This window comes from Notolepis coatsorum, assembly GCF_963971535.1.
Source record: "Notolepis coatsorum genome assembly, chromosome: 18".
Lineage (NCBI taxonomy): Eukaryota > Metazoa > Chordata > Actinopteri > Aulopiformes > Paralepididae > Notolepis > Notolepis coatsorum.
Window position 1 is genome coordinate 94,189,683 of NC_140182.1, and position 24,751 is coordinate 94,214,433.

The 24,751-nt window shown below is 40.4% G+C and overlaps 1 protein-coding gene across 1 annotated transcript in view; it reads right to left on the reverse strand.

Annotated features, from left to right (window-relative positions):
* Positions 1-3,747, reverse strand: part of slco1c1 (solute carrier organic anion transporter family, member 1C1) — a gene marked incomplete at both ends in the record, with an annotated part of 55,578 nt that extends 51,831 nt beyond the window's left edge. Inside the window, one exon of the mRNA XM_084335611.1 lies at positions 3,606-3,747. Within this exon, the coding sequence (XP_084191737.1) occupies positions 3,606-3,747 (142 nt within the window). The remainder of the gene's footprint in view (positions 1-3,605) is intronic.
* Between the last annotated feature and the right edge of the window lie 21,004 nt (positions 3,748-24,751).

Sequence of the window (24,751 nt, forward strand, 5' to 3'; positions counted from 1 at the left end):
AATTGCTATATGTTTGTTTTTTAAATAGTTTTTGTCTGTACATCTGAAATTGTAACTGTGCTGTTGCCTATCTTGGCCAGGACGCTCTTTTAATCTCAATGAGACTTTTTCCTGGTTAAATACTTTTTTTTATAAGAGGGCTTGCACAACATGTTTCCAGTATGGCTGTAACCATAGGTAACCACTTTCAAAAGAAAATGCCTAATGTATGTGCAGTGGTAGAGTAGATAAAACACAGGGAAAGCATGATATTAATATTCTGTTTACAATATCCAGTAATAATTAATAATTACTAATGAATAATACCAAATTATTACCAAATTATTCAGTTTTTGTTCATATATTGCAGCAGGTCTCCATGCCCTTATATGGGCCGCTTCCTGTCTCTTCATCCCCACGCTGTCTACCTGGGTCAACCTACACACCTGAGACTCATCATCAGGTCATCACCGAGCCTGGATATGAGGCCTGCGCCCCTGCCACTCCCCGTCCGAGTGTTGCTTCAACTACCGTGGTACGAGGACTCTAACCTATATGCTTCCTCTGTCTTTGAACCTGCCTGTTCTAACTTTGCTCTTAGGCCTTTCGCACCGTCCGGGCTCCGTGCACGTTCACACTAGGGCTGCACGATTTTGGGAAATAATGTAATTGCGATTTTTCTGACAGATATTGCGATTGCGATAAAATTTGCGATTATATATATTTTCTTTTAAGCAGCCCCACAGAGGTTTATTGTAAAATGTGGCTTGCATCTGGCCTATGCGGTGGGTCTTTTCGGGACACCGAACCTAAAAGTGTTTCTTTTTACCTGGGAATCGATACCGGTACCCAACGGTACCTTTTTTCTGTACTTCACTCTCCCTCTCTGAAGTCTAAACTTCACAACACACAATGTAAAAGCCCTTACCTCCCTCTCCCAAACCGATCTTGTATCTCAATGGGACTTCCTGGTTAAAAAAATAAATAAAAAATTGCGAATTTTTTTTCTTTTCAATTTGCTAATTGCATCATTCCAAATCGCGATTTCGATTTAAAATCGATTAATCATTCAGCCCTAGTTCACACAGAATAATTGGTTCGGACCATGACGGAGGCTTTAGTTCGGCCCTCTAAGAAAACACTGAGCACCGATTTTTCATGTTCCGAACCAATTATTCCCGGTGATAACGCGCCGGCCGGTTCAAGATTACGTTCAGGAATGGTGTGAAAGGCCTAAGAGTGTGTAAGATCACCCCCCCCGGACTACTCCCCACCCGTGGACGTCTCCAGCCTGGACACTGCCTGGGGTCACATGGAGTGACCTTCCTCACCCTTGTTGTACATGTCAGTAATTCAACCTTGTCAAGCCTGGTACCCATTAAATACCCTAAACCGCCTCATTCTCCTGTACCTTGTGTTCTGCTCTTGGGTTCAAACCTAGACGCCACCCTAACATATATTTATCATATATCAACACATACAGTAGCAACCGTTGTCTCTTCCATTGCCATGTACAAAGAAAAAGGTTGCTATACAAACATTCTGTGCCTCTTACCTATTGGAGAGGATGAGAGCTATCAGAAGTAGTGGGGCCTAACAAAAATAATAGTTGGTTTCAGGTTGGTTGTCAGTTTGGCCATGGGTAGGTAGGGAATTTTTATTTTTTATTTTTTTATTCTTTCCCACGGCGACTATGGATAGGGAATTTCTTTATTTAATTAACCCTTTCACTGCCACACGACAGAAGGTTAGCCCTTTACTATCACACAACCGACGGCGATGCTCCATCATTAGCATCATTAGCTCCGCGGATGCGGAGCTAATGATGCTAATGATGGAGCATCGCCGTCGGTTGTGTGATAGTAAAGGGCTAACCTTCTGTATTGTCACAGTGAAAGGGTTAACCGGCTGTCGTGTGGCAGTGAAAGGGTTAAAATGTTCACAACAACATGGATGCATGTACTCTGCCAGCATGTTTAATATCCATAATACTAAATGTTTGACTAAGATTTCTATGAAACTTTATTCTAAAAAAAAAAAATAAAAAAAAAAAAATGATTTTTTTTTTTTTAATATATAATTTTTTTTTTAAACTCATAAAATATATTGGGTCGCACCTAAATCGGCAGGGTCGGTCGGCAACCTGAAACCAACCATTATTTTTGTTAGGCCTCATCACGCACGGCCTTGTGCCTTCAGGGTCTCACGTCAGAGACACATTCTAAGAAATATTGTTTTTGCATCCCTATATATTTCAGGAGGACATATTTTGTACCCAGAAGGATACTCTGTATGTGATGGATCGCGGTTTATGTGGGTTTTATTTTAGTTTATTCTAACTCTGTGAGGGACAGCTGTCTATTTCGTCTTTCTGTGAGGGACAGCTGTCAATCACTGGCCTCTGCAGTTAATTGCCATGCGGCATGGCAGGTGTGTGGGGCTTGATTGCCACCTGATTGGTGTCAGGTGTGCAGTGCCTTTAAGTAGGTTTGGTTAACTGTGTTTGGATTCTTGTCCATTTCATGTTTTTCCCCCAATAGTAGAGGAGTGTCCCAAGCTCATTACATGCTTCTAGGGTTTTCTCTGTCTCTAGTGCTATTGTTTTTCTTGTTGTTTTCAACTGCTAGGCAGTGGTGGCTATTTGGGATTTTTACCCAGTTATTTTATACTGGTGTTTTGTGTTTCCTACTGTTTTAATTTTTATTTATTTTATTCTTGTGTTTTCCCTCACCCTCATTGCTCAGCGATTGCTAGCTTTAGCTTACCCCTCTGGGGTAACTTTAAGATTCCACTTTTTGTGTGTGTCTGCCTTTTGTGTCCTACACACCCCCCCCCCCCCCCCCTGACACTAAGGATATTCTATTCAGGAACACCATAGTGTTTGAGGGAAGAAAGCCAACTTCTCTCCCCCTGACAGAAACTGAGCCTGTGCAATGTGTGCACTGTTACTTGGTGTGATCAGCCACCCGCTCGTTTGATCAGGATTTAGATCAATAGCAAAAAACATAAGCAATGTTTTCCCTTATATTCTGATATTCAGATTGCAATTTATTTTATTTAGGAAATTACATTGATATATTTCACAGATTATTTTGGTATGACTGGAATCGGACACCTTGCCTTCCACTCACTGCACCTTCTGTGTATCCTTGGCTAAGTCATAACCAATGTCCCCCAACTAGACCATAGCAGGTACAACATTAGAGGAGCCGTGTCCTCAGGGACTTGACCGGCAGAGAACTGTGCACATCTTGGGGGGGGGGGGGGGGGGGGGGGGCCTTTGAGTATGTAGGGCTACCCATGGTATTACATACATCTTATGCTCATTCAATTTCATTCCCATCTGCCGTGCAACCACACAAAACATCATAAAATCCCCCTTTCCCTAGCCCACATAGCTTCAAAGGATTATCTGCTCATTAAAGAGTCAATTTGCCGTGCAACCAGCATGTCGCGGCGACTACTGGAGGCTCAAACAGAGATCCGGTATAATGTATAGAGCACTGTTACCATGGGTTACACGGCCAAGGGTGGGCATTAGCATCTAAATACCTCGCAACATACACATGAATGGCCCCTGTGGAGAGAGGGAGGATGCACACATGTTAAGATACAGAGACACTCACCTATTTCAAAGCTTCCATCTATAATGCCTATCAGGTAACTGGGGATATCAAATCGCCTCTCTAGCTGTGTGATGGTGCTCTTCATGTAGCTGCCGGAGAGGGCCTTGGCGAAGTAGGCAAAGGACAAGGCTGCTACGAACATCTAGAGGAAGACATGAGATGAGACGGGTGTGAGGAAAGGGGGCAACCGACAACAGTTCTCTCTGCAAATACAAATTGGAATTATGTTCAGAACCTTATTTTTCTTTTTCTTTTTTTCTTTCAAAAACGACTTGAACTTCAAGAGCAAGCAGAGTGGCAATGTGCCAAGGCAGGCAGATAGGCAAAAAACACACTGGCAGGAGAACCAAAACCAGAGCAAGAGATTGTTAGCGACAAACTAAATAATGGGAAAGAGAGAGACAGACACAGTGTGTCTGTATGTGTGTGTGTGTGTGTGTGTGTGTGTGTGTGTGTGTGTGTGTGTGTGTGTGTGTGTGTGTGTGTGTGTGTGTGTGTGTGTGTGTGTGTGTGTGTGTGTGTGTGTGTGTGTGTGTGTGTGTGTGTGTGTGTGTGTGTGTGTGTGTGTGTGTGTGTTAGGGCTGGGCGAGTTTCAATTTCAATGACGATTTGGGCTTCCCACAATCATGAAAACTATTATTGTGCCGCATGCCGTGTTGCTCTGATTTTGTTGTGTGTTGTAAATGCAGTGCACCCTTCCTTCACAGTGGTGTGCTCCCCCCTTACTCTACAGAGGCTTTTCACAGAATGATTAGAATGCAAATCTTTCCTCCATAATATTGGAAGAAACAATGATTGCTATGAGAATATGTTGTCTTACAACTGGAATTTGTAACAGTAGAATAGTAATATCCTGATTCCCCAGTGTTTTACCTACTCTACCACTGCACAGAAATTATGCATTTTATTTCAAAAGTGGTAACCATGGTTACAGGCAGCCATGTTGGAAGAAGAACTAGCAAGTGTCATCACCCGAATTGTCATAAAACCAATTCAAACTCAATGTACAATAAAAATTCCATCCATGTCAATCTGAACATTTGGTTGTTTTTCTTAATTCCTGAAAAGTGTAAGCATTTATGATGTGTGTGTGTGTGTGTATGTGTGTGTGTGTGTGTGTGTGTGTGTGTGTGTGTGTTTGTGTGTGTGTGTGTGCCCCTTGCAGCATTGAGCTCCCTTCTACTTTTTGCTTGACCACCTGTGAACTCTGACACTCAGACAGACAGCCAGACAGACAGATAGACAGGCCAAAAGACAGACATACAGGGTCATTGGAAATAAACAATCTTAGCGAATGAAAAATAACCTGACCTGGTGAGTTCAGTGTCATTATGACAATATTTACATGGCCATCTCAACCCACTAATATACATTATGGTACATGCAATCTCTCTCTCTCACCATGATCTCTCTCTGTCCTTGGTCTGAACGGGGACGGAGGGTATAAACACATGGAAGGAGAGTCTGGTCACATCAGGCCATTCACTAATATACAGTACACGCAAGCTCACATGCTTACATTATCTCTCTCTCTCTCTCTCTCTCTCTCTCTCTCTCTCTCTCTCTCTCTCTCTCTCTCTCTCTCTCTCTCTCTCTCTCTCTCTCTCTCTCTCACACACACAACACACAACACACAACACACACACACACAGTATCAGTCCTTGATCTGAAGGAGGAGAGGGGAGAGGCATGGATTGAGAGCCTGGTCACATCAGGCCATTTATCTATTTCTGTCTGAGAGAAGAGGACAAAAGATGAGCCTGATATCAGAACTTTGTCCCAGCACATCACATACTTGTATATTCATAGTTTGAATGGGTATCACCTAACATGGTGATAATAAGCTACTTGGCAGATGAGAAAATATGATGAATGTAGGCAATAGGCATAGATGTTTCCTTCAGTAGAATACTTCTAGGCAAAATAGGCTAATTAAGGTGAATCCTGGACAAGCTGGACAAGCTCTCCCCTCTGCCTGCCAATCGGATGGAAACTGTCACCAGATGGACAGTTCTACAGGACTACTTCCTTTTCCTATCATTTGTTTTACCATTACAAATATGTAATGGTCGTCTGTGAGCTAGCTAGATACACGATGGGATGGGAAACGCTGACGAAGGAACATTTCTCCCCATCACTATTTAGCATGTTGGATTTTGTTCTCAGACAATTAGGATTAGTTTGAGAAATACAAACATCCCAGAAATGTTTTTCCCCTTATGTGCGACGCTAATTATGAATGATAAATAATGTGTTATGTTCCTCCTGCACTGGCACGGTGCTAATGTGTGTGTGGACAGGAAGCTCTGGCTATGGGAGACTAAGTTATATAAATAATTATCCTTTCTTCTCAAACGGGTAATTTTCTGTCTGAGTGAAAACAAAATAAACCTTTACTTATGTCAAACTTGCTGCTTAACCTGGATCATGGAGCTCATGGCGTCGTCCCAAAGGTGGGATCTCTGCGATGTCTTAGCAGATATGTGTACAGTGTGTAACCAGGGGGCAGAAAGTTGGGTACTCCGGTTTCCTCCCACACCAAAAGACGCGCACGCTAGGTTTCCTGCCATTGCCCTTGCCCATTGACCCAAGCACTCGCATTACAGCTGGAGTTGGTCCCCACACTACTGTAGGTAGTCAAATGCATGGGACAGATTTCCCCATGGGCATTAATAAAGGTTCAACTTAACTTAAAGGGACACTGCAACATTTGGGGAAATTAGCTTATTTGCCATCTACCCTGGAGTTAGACAAGAAGATACATACATTTTTCTTCTCTGTGCATGCAGTAGGAAGATGTTGGGAACTAGGCTAATGGAGGAACCTACTTCCAGTGACTGACGCTAAGCTAGGCTAACGGTGCACGTCTTCCTACTCCTACTGCAGGGGCCGAAATTGGCTCGCCAGCAATAATATCTGGCCCCTCAGATTATTTTCAAAAAAAAAAAAAAATAATAATAATAATAATAATAATAATAATTTTGACCAACTAGGCTAGGCTATATGTTAGCTATAACGTCCAAATAGAGAAACTACCACCACCTAAATAATGCTTATTATACTTTGTTTTATCCATGTTGAGAGTGAATAACAGGTAGGCAGCGAGGTGCAATGTAGCGCTTGCTCAACATGAAAAAAGTCGGTGGACAGCGCCTGGTGCTGAAATAACAAACAAGCAGTGTGGTGTGAAATTAAAACACCAGTTCAGTAAGTCATTCAAACTTTATCTTTACTTATATGACTGATGGCACCACACATGTGAACAGTAACAATGCAATTAAACTGAAGTCAAATCAGAGCAAAAAAAGCTGAACATTTATTAACTAAATAAAAAATACAATTAGGCCCTCTAAAGCCGGGCGCAACACTAGACATGTTTTGTAAAACATTAAATATTTTTGGATTTGTTTGTGATAAAGACTTGCTTTATTGTATCGATTGTCATCTAAAAATTGTGTGCATCTCTCAGAGAATGCGCAGATGTAAAGCATAGAATCTTGAAATATCTAGATTGGTTGTTTTCTCTGGACTGCATCTAATCCGCTGTATCTATCCATTTATCATATATCTATGTCTGTCACTATAGCCAATGGAAATGCTAGAAATGGTCACGTGGACTGGGAGAACCAATGGAAGATTCCTATTATTTCTCAATAGTCCAGTGCGCTCCACAGAAAGGGCTGTCAGATAGACGGGCTGGTTGTGCGTAATGTAAGATAGACCGATAAGAGAGAAGCGCTTGTCTCTGGTTTTATAATAAAATGGCAAAAAGACAAAGGTATAATGTTCAGTGAAAATGTGTATGTCGTTTACAGTTTATTATGCCACCTATGCAGCTAGTTTATTTTGTTCATTCTCTGCCTCTGCCACAAATGTATGTCTTAGTTATAAGGTGGTTAGTCACAGAGTTAAAATCTTTTCACTACAGTATCAATATATTAAATTAACCATTGTTTTTGTTTCCAGCCCCCCATACAATGGCTTGGAAAAAATTTGGCCCTCGGCCAAACTTAATTGAAGACCCCTGTCCTACTGCATGCACAGAGAAGAAAAATGTACGTTGGGAACTAGGCTAATGGAGGAACCTACTTCCAGTGACTGACGCTAAGCTAGGCTAACGGTGCGCGTCTTCCTACTCCTACTGCATGCACAGAGAAGAAAAAAGGTATGTATCTTCTTGTCTAACTCCAGGGTAGATGGCAAATAAGCTAATTTCCCAAAATGTTGGAGTCTTCCTTTAACTTGTGTATTAACTAAGGCTGTCAAAGTTAACGCGGTATTAACGCGTTACCGCACGATTCTATTAACACCACTATTTTTTTTAACTCCTGATTAACTTTTTAGAAAAAATATTATATACTGTATATATTTATTTTTACTTTTATTTTTAATTGTTTTTTTTTTACTAGACTTCACTCGGGTGTATTATTGATACTCTCATTGATACTATGTTTGTTTCTGACTCAAAGTGTGTGTGTGAGAGAGAGAGGGGGGGGGGGGCGGGGGTGTGAGTCCTCAGCCCTTGTGTGGGTGAATGTAACAAGTTCCTAAAGTTTTCTTTCCCCTATTATTTCATGCACATTTTATTCATTGTTTTAAATTATTATTTTCTTTTAAGTAATTTTGTGCATCACTCTGTTTTGAATTTGATGCAAATTTGCAATGCATGAGGGTCATTCTTTTGTCAAATGGCATAAAGCAAGCATTTGTTGACTCTCATGTTGATAAGAGTATTAAAACTTGGAACTTGAAAAAGATCCGTTTAACACAATAACGTCCCTATACACGCTACAATAAAAAATTCAAATGCATATGATCGGTATATATTATGTTCCATCATGCATGCAGGAAAGGGGGGGGGGGGGGTCGTTTATGATTAATTGATTGTCAATAACGGCATTCGTTAGTACAACAGCATACGTTGATCAGAGTGATGGCAATGATGGCAATGGACAATCAAGCTGAAATTAACGTTAGATTGCTCTTACCTCTGGCCAATGAGACTGAAAAAAGAATATTCCAATTATTTGATTGCCATCTGCTAGATCGTATGTCCATTTGGCCCACGCCATAAGCTCCAAAAGCATAATGATTCTGGTGTCCCGAAGGCGATTCAATGCAATCAAGTGTGTATCTTGATCCACGTTACAAGATAACTCCGCCCGGAAGACATTCACTGACACACAGAGTCAAGCTTCCTCCAGAAAGTAAGTGCAACATCGGCCGCATACCACCAGGCGGTGGTATCGGGCGGTTGCGATCTCAGACAGAGTGCCAAACATTCCCACAGCACAGCAGGATGAATTATGAATGGAAATAGCGAATAAAAGAAATAACGATCATAATAACGAGTATAGGCCTACTCGTTGTTGGCATAATTCGATTGGCTGGCTATAACGAGTTAACTCGTTTTTGGTGCAGAAACGGTTAAGGTAGATACAAAAAAAAAAAAAAAAAAATGCAATAAAAAAAAGATTGCAGATTAATTAGATTAAATATTTTAATCGATTGACAGCACTAGTATTAACACGATTTACAAACCAAATATTGCTCACACTGATCATATTTCTACATGACTGTGACTTTCAAACACTATTTATTGCCACCTGGACGCTTGTGTATCTAGCGATGTTGATAAACAGGAAACCTATCTATTCATAGTATTCCACTGCAGACATCTTGGTCGACTAACAACAAGAGATTGAGGTCAACTAGCAGGTGATTATTATTAAATGACAACCGTGGCCAATGAGCTGTGGCACAGTGCCATGTTGGTTAGCAAAACACATCATGAGAATAGTATGAATCGTTTTCTTTGTCTGGCACATCCTCTTATGCACCTCTTCAAAGTTTACCGTAGATTGTTCCCACCACATGCACGCACAAGCACCGCACGCACGCGCACACGCACACACACACACACACACAACTGCGATTCACATTGTACCAGTAAGTGAATTACTGTAACCCCACAAAACATTGCAGAACACAGCAGCTCTATTCTTAGCATGGCTGATGTACTGGAGTGCATTCAGGTGCAGATGGAAGAGAGGGCTTGGAATTCTAGCAATCTTCTTCCTGTCAGTACATTTTATTTGATCCCTTGCCAGTCCAGCTAAAATAAGCTGCCCTGTATGGAAAGATTATACTGTATGCTGTCACTGGTAGTTATTAGCACAGGAATGTACAATTATAATCAAATAGCAAGGAACCCAGAGAGAAAAAAGAGGCTTGAGTGGCGCGTCTTCATCATCCCCGACCGTGAAAAACACAAGAGATTCACCTGGCATTTTACCTTCAACTCTCAATATCCTAAGTCTGTATTATAACCCTCCCAATCGGCCTAAGCACTTGCCCCATACAGCGGGGACACACTGCCAACGGAACGGCTGCCTTGCTGAACTGCTGCGGCTCGCACAAGCCTGGCTGTTCACACCAGAAGCTAATTCTGCCGCGCCGGTCAACAAAAGATTATGCTTCAATTACATGTAGAGGAGCTCACAGAGAAAATACACCAGATGCCGAAACTATCACTGAAGATCGGGAGCCGGCCACGGCGCGTCCTGTATGAAAGCTCTAATTGGTTAACACAAACGCTACCGGTGTGTCCCTGGCCTTATCCTCTCTCAAGTCTTCGCCTTAGTAGCACTATCTTCATGTGAATTCCATAATTATAAACATGAAAACATTAAATACTGTTCTAAATTCTAATGTAAGAGCTTCAGAAATTCTATTCATCACAGTGAGCGAGGATTCTTAACACTTTCCCCGCCAAAAACGCTGTACAGCGATATTGCCCGCCATGCGTTGACCGCCAGACCATGGCATTCATAATTCATATATACACCCGCGACGCTCCAGCTGGACCCTATAGGTGACGGCAACGACAGCTCAATACCGCCGCCTGGTGGATGGTCGGGCGAGTTACACTCGCTTATAGAATATGGCTGCTGTGCGGCGATTAAATTCATCCGGCCGTCAGATATCGTTGCATGACTCCCGACAGACACAATGTACATAATGGATCGCTTTCTAAACTTAATAATCGATACGATTTCGGCGTTTATTGCAACATACAAACCGGAAATGGACCTAGGCGATCGACGTCGTATACTTGGGATCTTTCACCGCCAGTCTCTTTGACCCACGGTAAGAGGACACTAACGTTATTTTCAACCCAATTGTGAGTTTCCTTGTTTGCAAACCATCTGATCAATATATCCACCCATACTACATAAAGCAGTTACTGATGATCGGGGAATTATAAATGACCCCCCCCCCCCCCCTTTCCTCCACGCATGATGAAGCATAACGTATACCGATCATATACAGTTACATTTTTTAATATAGCGTGTATAGGGGGGAAACGGCAATCGATAATCTATATCGTCTAGGCCAGGGGTCGGCAACCCTAGGCACGCGTGCCTGCATAGGCACGCGGGGGCATTTGCATAGGCACAGGGGGCAGCATTAAAAAAAAATATATATATATATATATATATATATATTTTTTTTTTTTTTTTTGCTTTGAAATATTATAGTGACATATTTTGCACTGTTGTCGCATTCATCTTGTTGAAATCCTCCCACAAGTTCTTTTTACTACCACATATTTAATTGAGACACTTTATTTGTTTATTATTTCAATTTAGCTGGAAATACATTGCTACATCATTCAGTAACATTTGCAGAGCCTTATAACAAAAACATTATTACGGTCACCATTGTGACCAGTGGGATTAATCAACAAATTGTATTATTTATTTTTCTATTTCATTGAACATTGCACATGTTAAAAGCCATTTATTTTACTCAAAATGTGAGTATTACCAATACAAGTCAACTTGTGTTCTTAAAACAATGACAATAAACATAGTTTTATTAGGTTGAAATAATGTGGTTGTGTACTTATTTTTCTGTTAACTTATTATGGATTGAAAACTGAAAACCTTAATGCACAGTAACTGAACTCAATATTTTTAAGTTCTGGTAACTTATTATTATATTTTTTTTTACAGTGTAGTCTTGCGATCAATCAAAACTTATTTACACGATATACCTCACATTCACCCTCCATTCACATCCTGGTCTTCTCCATTAGGCCTGTAGGTGGAGCTATGACAGCACACGTACAGTACACACACCAATGGTGTGTGATGTGTCCAAAAATGAATGGGCAAATGTGAGTGAAATGGTCGCACTGTATGCAGCTGTTTGTCTGCATTGCATTCCCCCCCCCCCCCAACTCAGATTTAGGGTTGATACAACCATCATAATAATATTGTTAATAATAACAATAACAATAATGATGTAATAATGTAAAAATTATCATTAACACTTTGGTTGCCTAAGGTTAAATTAATGATATACCATAGATTGCCAGCGCTATTTGTCTATGGAGAAAGTCCCCTTCTTTGCAGGGCTATAACTTTTTAAATTCTATTGCTACATTGCCATTATTAGGGCCCATTCAAAGTCCTATATGTATTGTTCATTGTGTAGCAACGTTAAACTTTTTCATTCACATATTCATAGTAAAGTATGGTCTAATGTATAAGTATGTTTTCATCTCTTTCTGCAGCTTTCTGCAGAACGTGATATATAGCCCCAAATGCATTATATTGATGATGAAATACAGTTTGATGGCAATCAGCGCGATATAAAAAATTCCAACTAGACGTACTTCTAGAAGTTACTACACGTTATCTGATGTTGACCGGATGGGCGAGGGGGCGTTTATAATTCCGTGGGCAGCGTTATACCAATCATCTAATGTGGGTCAAATGTTGATAATATCAGTTATTATCGAAGACGGTAACGGTACACGCTGAAACTCACCCCAGTCTCCGCGCGCCGTTGGGCGATCATCGTCGAGTAGACATTTTATCATTATGGGATATATTTTTACCCGGTCCATCTCCAGCTTGTATAATGGTATATACGTCCAAATCATGTTGTTTATCGAGTTATTGGCAATCGATCACCGTGTAGCGTGACGAGCCAGAGTCCCATGAACCATAGCGAGCGCCCGGAAGTACTACAGTCGTCATGACAACCTCTATTCAACATCCTGTTTTGGCGATTGCGCCGATCGGCCACCAGATGGCGCTCCTGAACCGCCAGAGAGCTCAGTGGGTCCTGCTGGTGGATCTCAGGCCAGCGGAGGGACATTATGAATCCGATCGCAGATTTTTGAAATATTGATATAAGGACGCTGTACAGCGTCCCCCGGCACCTTTAGCATGGCCAGCAAAGACGTGAAAAGACGTGTCCCGGCACTCAAAGTGTTAAAAAGACCTGATTATGAGAAAAAAATATTACGATGCATGGAATATTGTTGAGGCACACTAGTTACAACTATATTTCAAACAGGCACTCCATGTCAAAAAGGTTGCTGACCCCTGGTCTAGGCCTATAACTCACGTTCTAGGAATTACTGCAGAAAACGATAAAAACATACTTATATTCTAGAAGGTATTTTTGTATGAATGTATGAATGAAAAAGTATAACGTTCCCACATCCTGAATGATAGATAATCGATGTTGAATGGGCCATAGTAAAGATAATATACAGTAGCAATACAATTTAAAAAGTTATAGCCCTGCAAAGAAGGTGAGCCACTCCATAGACTTATAGCGCTGGCAGACTGGGTACAATGATGGGTACAATGCCCGGCGGGCAATGTGTCAACAGCCTGAGGTATGAGACCGTCTGACGTCATTACTCAATTTCTATTTAGCCCCGATGTTCTACTCTACTGCATACAAATAGCTTGGAGCAACAACAGCTTCTGTTTCTGAAAATCGAATGCAAATGTGATTACGGTAGGTGGGAAACGGAACCTGCTAATACAGTACAGGGCAGGCTTACTCAAAGCAAACGCCAACGTGTTGCAAATGCAAACTGTAGATTGTATAGTATAGCATTGTACAGTAGTTAGGGATGGGTAGCGTTCACATCTGAACCGATACGGTACCGGTACCTGTGAATCGATACCGGTACCCAACGGTACCTTTTTTCGGTACTTTAGTCTCTAAAAATGTAATCTACCTACCTCAGTCGTAAAAAAAATATCCAAACTTCAAATAACTACACTTTCGACCGTTTTCGGCTTGCCATTGCCCCGACTTCTTTTTTGTTGAATTAAGTCAAATCCTAGGTAATCGTATATTGTGCGTGTGAACGTTGACATGGGAAAAAAAATTCTAAAAGAAATGTCAAAAAAATGTTGTTTATTTTTTTGGTATCTCACGTGAATCGATACTCGGTAGTACCGACGTGTTTCGGTAAGTACCTTTAAAAGTACAGAATTCGGTACCCATCCCTAACAGTAGTGTACATAAGACCCAATGCCTCATCCGTAGCTAACTGTGTATTGCACTATCGCAGGACCTTAGCATGTCTTACCATGCTCTTGTAAACTTTATGTACATATATATACCTGTTATTATTATTACTTGTATTATTGCATTGTATTATTGCACATTGTATTATTGCACAAATGTCCTATTCTCATTCCTGTCTTATTACTTGTGTTGCACATCGCTGCGGGCATGACCCCCCGCATTTCACTGTATGCTTGTATGCCGTGACAAATAAAACTCTTGACTTGACTTGACTTGAATGCTGTTAAACAGAGATATAATGTATAATCAAGTTTTGATTGGGATCAGTACAACATACACTATGTACACCCACTATAATCGAAAGGCTAATCACGAACACACAAAGCGCCACTGTACACACTAACAGCAACACATGCATGCTACAAACAAACCAAAAGATACATACAAGAGTAAGCATTATAAAGCATTATCCCTAAACTTTCAGAGGATGACGCTAAACAGTTAGAAACACTGATCACACTAGAGGAACTCAAGAAGGCCATATCCGAAATGCAAAGTGGTAAGGCTCCTGGAAGAGACGGTATCCCACCAGAAATGTACCTTTCTTGTTGGGACATAATTGGACCCTTATTACTAAATATGATCTTATACTCAGTCAAGGAGGGGAACTTCCATAAAAACGACAATATTGCACTCATAACAGTCCTTCTCAAAAAAGACAAAGACCCCACGAGTGCGGTAGTTACAGACCCTTAAGCCTCCTCGGAACCGATATCAAACTGTACTCTAAGGTATTAGCCATCAGATTATAAAAGCATATGACGTCTTTAGTTCATCCGGACCAAACTGGCTTCATAAGAGGTCGCCTGATCACTGATAACAAGACGAATACTGCACGTACTAGATGCAGACAAGGACGACACCATACCTAAGGCGATGCTGTCCCTGGATGCTATGAAAGCCTTTGACAGGCTGGAATGGTCGTATCTATGGGCAGTATTAGAAAGGATGGGGTTAGGAAAAGGATTCATTGATATGATTAAAGTATTATACAAAGACCCATCGGCCATGATTACAACAGGTACAATCATCTCCAAAATCTTTCCGGTATCACGCTCAGCCAGACAGGGTTGCCCTCTTAGTCCCGAACTATTCGATCTATCATTAGAGCCTTTAGCACAATATATAAGACAATCCCAATCCATAGAACCAATCGTAATCAAGGGCACACAACATAAAATGTGTTTATATGCGGACGACGTAATATTGTTCATGCAAAGCCCCAACACCACATTGCCTCATCTACTCAAGTTGAACTTTGGTGATTTATCGGGATTTAAGATAAATTGGCCGAAGTCGGCTTTCCTTCCACTTAACACCCCTGCAAAAAAAGATATAACCCTCCCAGGTGAGATACCTATGGTAAAACATTTTAGATGCTTGGGAGTGGAAATATTCCCCACCATAAGACAAACGGTGAAGCACAATTACACAAAAATCCAAAACAAAATCAAATACGACCTTGATAGGTGGGCAAAACTTAAAAACTCAGTACAGGCAAGGATATCAATAGTTAAGATGGATGTACTACCTAGAATCAACTTCTTCAGTTCAATGCTACCGTTACCCCCTCCAGAGGGTTACTGGAAAAGATTACACTCCTCCACATACAAATTTATTTGGAATAACAAACCACCACGTATAAAAAGATCCACCGCACAGAGAAATAAAGCAGACGGTGGCATGGCATTTCCAGATTTTTTCCACTATTTTAAGGCGTACACATTAAGACCATTGACAACATTGTTTGATCCCCAAGCATTAGTATCCTGGAGAAAATTGGAAGAAAACATAGTAGCCCCACATAGACTGAAGGACATAGCATACACTAAACTACCAATCAAGCACTGTGAACGGAAATTTGGCCCCATAATTACCCATGCGATCCGGATATGGGAAAAAAAATATCTTATCCCACAAAAATGGCACAATCACACTCCCGTATTCAATAACAATGCACTCTTAATTGAAAAACGACCTATAAGATTCCCTATATGGGAAGAGCAAGGCATACACTCATTAGGGGATGTTTTTAACAACCAGGGTTTTTGTAGTTATGGAGAAATATGCACAAAATTTTATCTCACCAAGTCCACATGGCTTTTTTACATACAGTTACGGCTATGTTTGAAGTCTCACGGTGTTCCATTAGACATACCAATTGAACACCACAGATACCACAAATTCTTCTATGAAAGAGAAACATCGAGAGGTTTTGTTTCAGGTTTTTATCATCAATTACTAACGTCCTCATATGAAACCCTCCAACTAGACTCTGTCTGGAGGAGGGATATACCAGACCTGGAAAGTGACTTTGATTGGCAAGGAGCATGGGCAAATGTCCGACTTACATCAAGGAACCCGGACCATCAACAAATCAATCTTAACTATATTCACAGGACATACTTGACTCCTATAAGACTGAACAGAATGGGTCTTAAACAAGACTCCAAATGCTCCCAATGTACAAATGGAGACGAAGGGACATTTATGCACATGTATTGGGACCAGTGTTGGGACAACGAAGTAACTTTTTGCCGTTCTAGTACTCTAACGCATTACTTTTTAAATTCAGTAACGCTGTTACCGTTACTAAATGGTTTGTTAGTTCGTTACTGCGTTCTTTTTATGTAGATTCATAGCGAGCGTCCTTATTTCGCCTGAGTTTGTTTTGTTTACAATAGAGAGCGTCTATTTCTTTCCGTAGCCGCATTTCTGGTTTTCGCATTTCTGATTGGCCACTGACTGACGTTCTCTGACGTTCTCTGACCAGAGAGCGTCAGTCAGTGGCCACTGGCCAATCAGAAATGCGCAAACCAGAAATGCGGCTACGGAAAGAAATAGACCCTCTCTATTGTAAACAAAACAAAACGAAACGAACTAACAAACCATTTAGCAACTACTTGGAGAGATAATTAATATACAACATGGAAACGAGATAAAGAACATGTTTGAGGCGCTGCTGGAGTCAACTGGACTAACGCTACTACATCTCGACCACCGCAGACTTTGGTGAGTGCAATGTGTTTACTGAAACTCAAGTTGATCAACGGATTTTGACTGTACGAAATCTGCCAGGGAATCTCATAATACTAATCAAACAATATAAATATAGTCCTTTCATGCACAATTGATATCCTAACTATTCTAACGTTGCAATGCTTTGATTGATATCTTAAACAACGTTGCAACTTGCAAGATGGTGAATGAATGAATGAATGAATGAATGAATGAATGAATGAATGAATGAATGAATGAAAACTTTATTTAACAGATTGCAGAATGGGTACAATACAGTACGGCTCAATACATACAATTGTTAAGGGGATGCAGACCTGAGAAAGACGTTTGTCTTGTTTCCATCAGGGTCCCCCATTTTCAATTCATATAGACATTTATGACATACACAACATACATGACATTTATGGCATAGGGACATATAGGTATTTAGTACTGATACATTTGTGACAAACGGTATTCAAATATACAGTACTGTTACCCCTAGCTTTGGGTAGGGCGTTCCACATTGTTGTGGCATAATTGCGAAACGTGTTTAGTCCCTTGTTTGAGCCGAATCTGGGTTTTACATGATTTGTTGAGCTTCCTCTGGTGTAGTGGTTGTGGTATTCACTGACCTTTGGGAAGTATTTTGACATGTACATGGGTACCCCGGTCGTATAGTGTATCTTGTAGACCAGGCCCATTGCAAGTTGCTGTACTCTGTCGTCTACTCTAAGCCATCCTAGGTTGTCAAAGTGGGCAGGGGTGAGGTGGGTTCTGGGGTTCAGGTCAAGTAGTAGTCTGACTAGTTTGTTTTGTGATGTTTGTAATTTAGTTTTAAGCGCCTTTGAGGTGCTTTGGTACCATGAGGTGCACGCATAATCGTAGTACCCTTGAATTATAATGGTTATAATGAAACGCTCCGGCGACATCAAGGCTGTTCCTTCATGGGCATGGGACTCGGGAGCAATCTTTTTTTTTATTTTATTTTTAAATAACTAAATAGTTACTTTTCACAGTAACTCATTACTTTTGGGTGTAAGTAACTAGTACAGTAACGAAGTTACTTTGAAATGAAGTAACTAGTAAAGTAACTGAGTTACTATTTTTCAGTAACTAGCACAACACTGATTGGGACTGCCCACCAGTTAAGGCATTCTGGAAAGATGTGACCCAACAATTATCAAAACTTGTATCTTGGAATATACCTGTACACCCCTCTGTATTACTATTGAATGATGTTTTTGAGTTTGCAGTAAATCCACAGCTAAAGAGATTGGTTTTATCGGGTATCACAGTAGCTAAAAAGCTGATTGCATCACGCTGGTTTCAACCGGAAAAAATGTGCCGGAAAGTTTGGTTTCTTACATATCTCGATGTGATTTATCAAGAAATATCTACAGCAAGAATTCTGGGTCTCAATGAATCCAAAATGTCAATGTGGTTAGAAGTGGTGGAGAGAATAAACGCTAGCTTATAATGGTAGTGTCTGGTTAGGAGCGAGGGATAATGGAGGTACTATCCAAAGAGGGGTCCGGGAGGGGGGGGTTCGAGCTGGAGCATATGTGTGTAGGGTTTTAGATAACAGGTATTAGGGGTATATCCTGTATAAGACATTGGTATAATTGGTAATTTCGTTGGATATACACTGTATACTGTAAAGTATTATTATATACTTTTTTTGCTTTCTGTTTCTGTGCTTGCATGTCATTTTAGCCATCTTAATTGTTAGTTTCATTATGCATTGTGTGTTGAGTACTGACTTTTAATAATTTTGTTTTGCAATAATAATAATAATAATAATAAAAAAAAAAAAAGAGTAAGCATTATATAAAAAGTACCACACAGGGGTGTTCAGTGTATGATTACCACCCCCCCCCCCCCCCCCCCCCCACACACACATGAACCAAAAGGCTGCATGACTGGAATTCACAGAAATGATTGTTGCTGAATGTTGCTCGAGTATTTCGTTAAGCAGCTTTTTATTTATTGTCCAACGTGGTTCTTAATCCAATAAAGGGGAAAATAACCTTCTCTCTGCAAACGCTGTCAGAGGAATTTGTCGCAGCTTTTTAATGCTTGGTCCGAAGGGCACCAATAGCTGCATTGAAACACCTAATAATAAATAATAATAATAATAATAATAATAATAATAATAATAATAATAATAATAATAATAATAATAATAATAATAATAAATAATAATAATAATAATAATAATAATAATAATAATAATAATAATAATAATAATAATAATAATAATAATAATAATAATAATAATAATAATAATAATAATAATAATAATAATAATAATAATAATAGATCAAATTTCTATAGCGCCTTTCATAGAACCCAAGGTCACTTCACAATCAGGACAAAAAATAGGGCTAGGGAAGTAGGGGGGGGGGGATGATCTAATCTAATCTAAACTAACTGATGGGGAAAAGCCTTGGTGAAGAGGTGTGTTTTAACACTTTGAGTGCCACGGACGTTTTTTGTCGCTAGTTCATGCCGCCAGTTGAATGCCAGCAACGCTATATAGCGTTTGTTTGTCGTATTTTTTTATTAGCGATTTGAATTCATATTTCATCAATCGAGCCTCACGCTAGTGCTGCAGACTCTCTCTGAGCTCCATTGGGAAAATACTGCCCCCTATTGTCTCTCCCTGTGGTACTGCACCCCAGTTTCCTCATTTAACTTTTCCGTCAAGCCAACTGAAGGATCGAAGTGATTGCCGAGCTGCAAAACAACGTGGAATACATATTTACAGTACCCAGCGCTGAATCAATAAACGCGATCGATATTTGGAATGGCGATCAGCAATTGGAATAATCTTTTTGGAGAACATCTGATCTGAGGTAAGCAATTTATTTGACCAGTCTTGGGGTAATCGGATCTGTTTTCACCTATATATCAGCGTTTGCCCCATGTGTGTGTGTGTGTGTGTGTGTGCTGATCAGGAAATGAGAGAATATATTTTTCAGCCCGCTTCTCTAGCGTGCATAAGTACACATATACTATCGATAATCTAGCGTTTATTTGAAAACTATTCATAAATATGCCGAAAAATTACAACGTTTTTTGTGTATTCCAGAATAGTATTCCAGTAAATGCCGTTTATCACAGAATCTATATCTTTTCCTGAAACTTTCAAGAAAACTAGGGCTTTTCAAAATGCTATAAAACGGAAATGAACCGATTAAAAAACAATCCGTTTCGACAATGTTGACTGCAAACAAGTCATTGATAAGCGACGGGCAGATTAGACACATAGCCATAATTTAAGACATAGATTATGCGTTTAGAGCGCTATCATTGAAGTGGGTGGTGGCATTCAACGATAAATAGGAGCAGTTTTGAAGGTGTCCAGGGTTGGGGCGTTGCGGATTTCGGTGGGGGAGGCTCTGTCCCCGAAAGTCCGTAACCTGGTGCGAGGGATGGAGAGGAGACCTAGATCAGAGGATCGTAGGTTCCGGGATGGAGTGTGCTGGTGGTCGTGAGTTCCAGTCCTACTGTTTTGTGTTATGTGGAGTATAGATGAAAGCTGAGAAATATAATAAGACCACAACAGCTGTTTAGAAATGGGAGAGTGACACTCTGCTCCGAGGAGTTGCACACAAGCCCACTTCTCTAATACCTAGGCAAATAGTTCTTGAAGGTTTTCATCTCAAGGACCTCCAAAATTATATACATTAACCCAGGGACCCCCATCTGAGTATGTCCCAGCCTCCCCGGGACCCCCAGAGTTTTTGTAGTTGAATTCGATTTAGTCCAGAATTCCATTGCTGTCTACACCTACTGTAGGTAGGGAGGTTACGTGGAGAGAAGTCAAACCTATGATCATAATTACCATTCTTATAAGTATGTCTCTCACTGGGCTAACTGCTAGTGAATGAAATAATAGTGATTATAATGATTTAACTATTCCTCATTTTGGTGCGGACCCCCTGGGAGGTCCCTGGGCCGCACTTTGAGAACCACTGATCTAGACCAGTGATTCCCAAAGTGGGGGTCGTGACCCCTAGCATTTTTTTTTTTTTTTTTTTTTTTATGCAGTCAGGTCACTGAACTTAGAAGCAGGCCAGGCCAGTGTTTCTAGTTGCAGCGGCGCAATAGTTAGATAACCTAGGTGGGGAACAACCAGGAGATCACTGCAACTCACACAAGTTGGAGAACTATCTCTCTCTCTCTTGCTCACACACACACACACACAAAGGGAGCCGCATGTGATTAGTGGAGGCGGGACCCTTACAAAAAACAGTGTTGTTGCTAATCATTGACACATGCTAGCCTGTAATAATCCCCCCCAGAAAAATCTACTTTGCATTTGATATATTGCAAATATATGCCATCACACACACTGGCATTTAAAGGGTTAGAATTATAAAATGAATATGTGGTGTTATGATCAGGGCTGAAGTTGAATAAAAGATTTATGAAAGAAAAAGTGGTATTTCAACATATAGTAATATTTTTATGGCGTTTTTGAAGAGGACAATTTAGTCCCTTATGGTAAGAGAGAGTGAGTATTTTTTTCAATCTGACATTAAAAAAAAACTGAAAATCCATCCAAATCAGTGTTGTTGCTAATACATATGCTAGCCTGTTTTTTAACAATAATTTGTGATGCCATCACAAACACTGGCATTTAAAGGGTACAAATAAAAAAAAATCCTACACCAGAATGCAGGAAATTAAGTCTTTGTAACAAAAAAAATCCTGGTGGGGGACCCCCAGACCCCCCGCTTAAAAAGTGGCCTGACTGGTGCTATACGTTGCACTATATTTCCTGGCCTGAATGATTTCCCCAGTCTGGCCCTGGTTAAAAGCCTCCAATGCTTATTAGTGTGTGTGTGCGTTTGAACGTTTGCATGTTTCAACCATACATTTCCATTTATAAAAAAAAAATTAAATAAAAAAATATTTAATAAATTATTTTTTCTTAATTCTTTTTACCTCCTATAATAGTGGGGGTCACGGCTCTCTGCCACCGTTATTTCGGGGGTCGCAGCCTGAAAACTTTGGGAACCCCTGATCTAGACTGCCATGTAGGTTTGTGCATTTAAAGTACATCAATGTGTACATAACAGAAAACGTGTAAGGCAGCATCCTACTTTAAAACATGAACTTCAACTGGTGATCCGTAAAAGAAATTCTTTGATGACCCGTGACCAAGCTAGAGAATTACTGAAGTCATGCTACAGCACACATGCCTCAAGCATAGCGTTTACACTGTGTCCTTCACATGGGTCTGCAAACAACTCACTCACACACACACACACATACACACACACACACACACACACACACACACACACACACACACACACACACACACACACACACACACACAAACACACGATCGTTGTAGTAAGAGAGATACTTCAGCCCCTTCCCTCTAGGCCAGTCATATGACTTTAAAGCATGTAAGCCTCCTGTCCTTAAGAGGCTGAAGCCATTCATGTATTATTCCCACCACCTTTCCCTGGACAGAAGCACACAGTCACTCACTTGATCTCCGCTATACTGAACCTGCAGCCTTGCACAGCGACGATCCTCCTATTCAATTCAGAGTATCATAAAAAATTTAATAAAAAAAAAGGTGAATAAAAAATGTACTGTGAACATAATTGGTAGCGTGCCAGAGTTCAGTTAGAAGTCCTCGAGGCATCGGCTCAGTTGTTCAGAAGTAATCTGATCGGATTTCGGCTATCGGATTGGATCAGATCTTGAAAATGGGTTGTTCAAAAGAAAAGGATTCTGAAGTTTTTAATTCCAGTCTTGGGTTTGATCTGGATCAAGCCTTCAGTATGTGTTGTTCAAAACTTTTTAGTAGGATTGGGATACCTTTGATCAAAAAAATTATACCTGGATTATCCTGATCCCAGCAGAAGGGTGGATTTAGTGTGGATTTCAGGAACAAAATTAAATCTTTTATAAAACGTAAACATTTGTCAAATAATACAACATTTGTATCACATAGTATATATGTATAAATGTATTTCAATTTTGCACTTGATTTTATGATTTGAGTTAGGGCTGGGCGATAAAACGATAACGATAATTATCGCAATATATTTTAACCCTTTAATCGCCAATGACGTGTTAAGACGTCATTCCTCGCCATGCGTAATCTGCCAATGACGTTTTACAGCGTCTTTGAGATCAATATTTCAAAAATCTGTCATGGTAATCATATTTCACCGACGGATCCTTGACGGGTGCTGGGGATCTCCACTCAACTCTTCAACGGTTCAATATCGCCACCTGGTGGCCGATCGCCAAACCGGAAGTGGGTTAAGTGGGGGGAAGTGCTTGGTGTCCCCCCTATTCTGTCCGCCACTCGCGATCGCTCCCGGGACTCCATCTTGACACACTGGATAATCGATCGGTTGCCATAACTCAATAAACAACGTTATTTGGACGTATATATTATTATACAACCCGGAAATGGTTCATCTAGATCAGTGGTCAAGGTCACTTATTTTTTTTGGTGAAGGCAAGATCTACCTATTGAAGCGTTGAGAGAAAAAGTCAGCCAAGATTGTACTTTAAACTAAATGACTTTTATTTGCCTGTATTCTAATTACATACAATGCTTTGGTCCAACATTAAAACGTCAAAGTAGAACTGTAATATGTACTTTCTCAGTCAGTGCAGTCATCTTATGCAGCATCACTTTTCACATCAAAACAAAAGTAGAACTGTAATGTGGACTTTCTCATATTATTAACATTGACAAACATATTTACAATTAGCATTTTATAAAGTAGAACTGTAATGTGTACTTTCTCAGTCACGTCCAAATCATGTTGTTTTTTCTAGTTATTTGCAGCGATCGATGTTCACTGTGTGAAGACTGAGTCTCTCTAACATTAGCGAGTGCCCGGACCACATATGGAGTGAGTCCTGCCGGGTTAAAGGTAACATCCGTTTTTTCGATCTGCCGATCGGCCACCAGATGGCGGTCTTGAACCGCTAGAGGATTGAGAGGAGATCACACTTGTGTCTCAGGGCCCCGGAAAGGAAATATGATTCCGATCACAGATTTTTGAAATATTGATATCAAAGACGAGTTACGGCGTCTTCGGCAACTTGAGCATGGCGGGGAAGGACGCCTAAACTCGTCCTTTGGCAACTAAAGTGTTAACATTGCCAAACATATTTACAATTAGCATTTTATAAAGTAGAACTGTAATATGTACTTTCTCAGTCAGTGCTAAGTGCAGTAATCTTATGCAGCATCACTTTTCACATCAAAACAAAAGTAGAACTGTAATGTGGACTCTCAGGGAAAGATAAAAAAAGAAAGATTTCAGGGAAAGATCTACAGGGAAGGTCTCAAAGATCGACCAGTCGATCGCGATCGACGGGTTGGTGACCACTGATCTAGATCAACATCCCATAATAGCGAACTTTTTGCTCCAGTATCATCCCCCATCGCTACGAGGAAGCTGCGGTGAGTTTCAGTGTTTTTGATTATTATTATCCATACAAACTGCTATGATCAATATATCACCCATACTACATGATTCATTTAACGTCGGTCATTGCATTATAAACGACCCCCCCCCCCCCCCCCCCCCCGGTCAACATCAGATGATGAGTCATGACGTTTAGGACCTTGTACAATTGAAATTTTTTATCTGACGTCAATCGCTAGTAAACTGCATTTGATGATGTAATATATGCATAAATGGCTATATCTCACATTCTAGGAATTACTGCAGAAAACGATA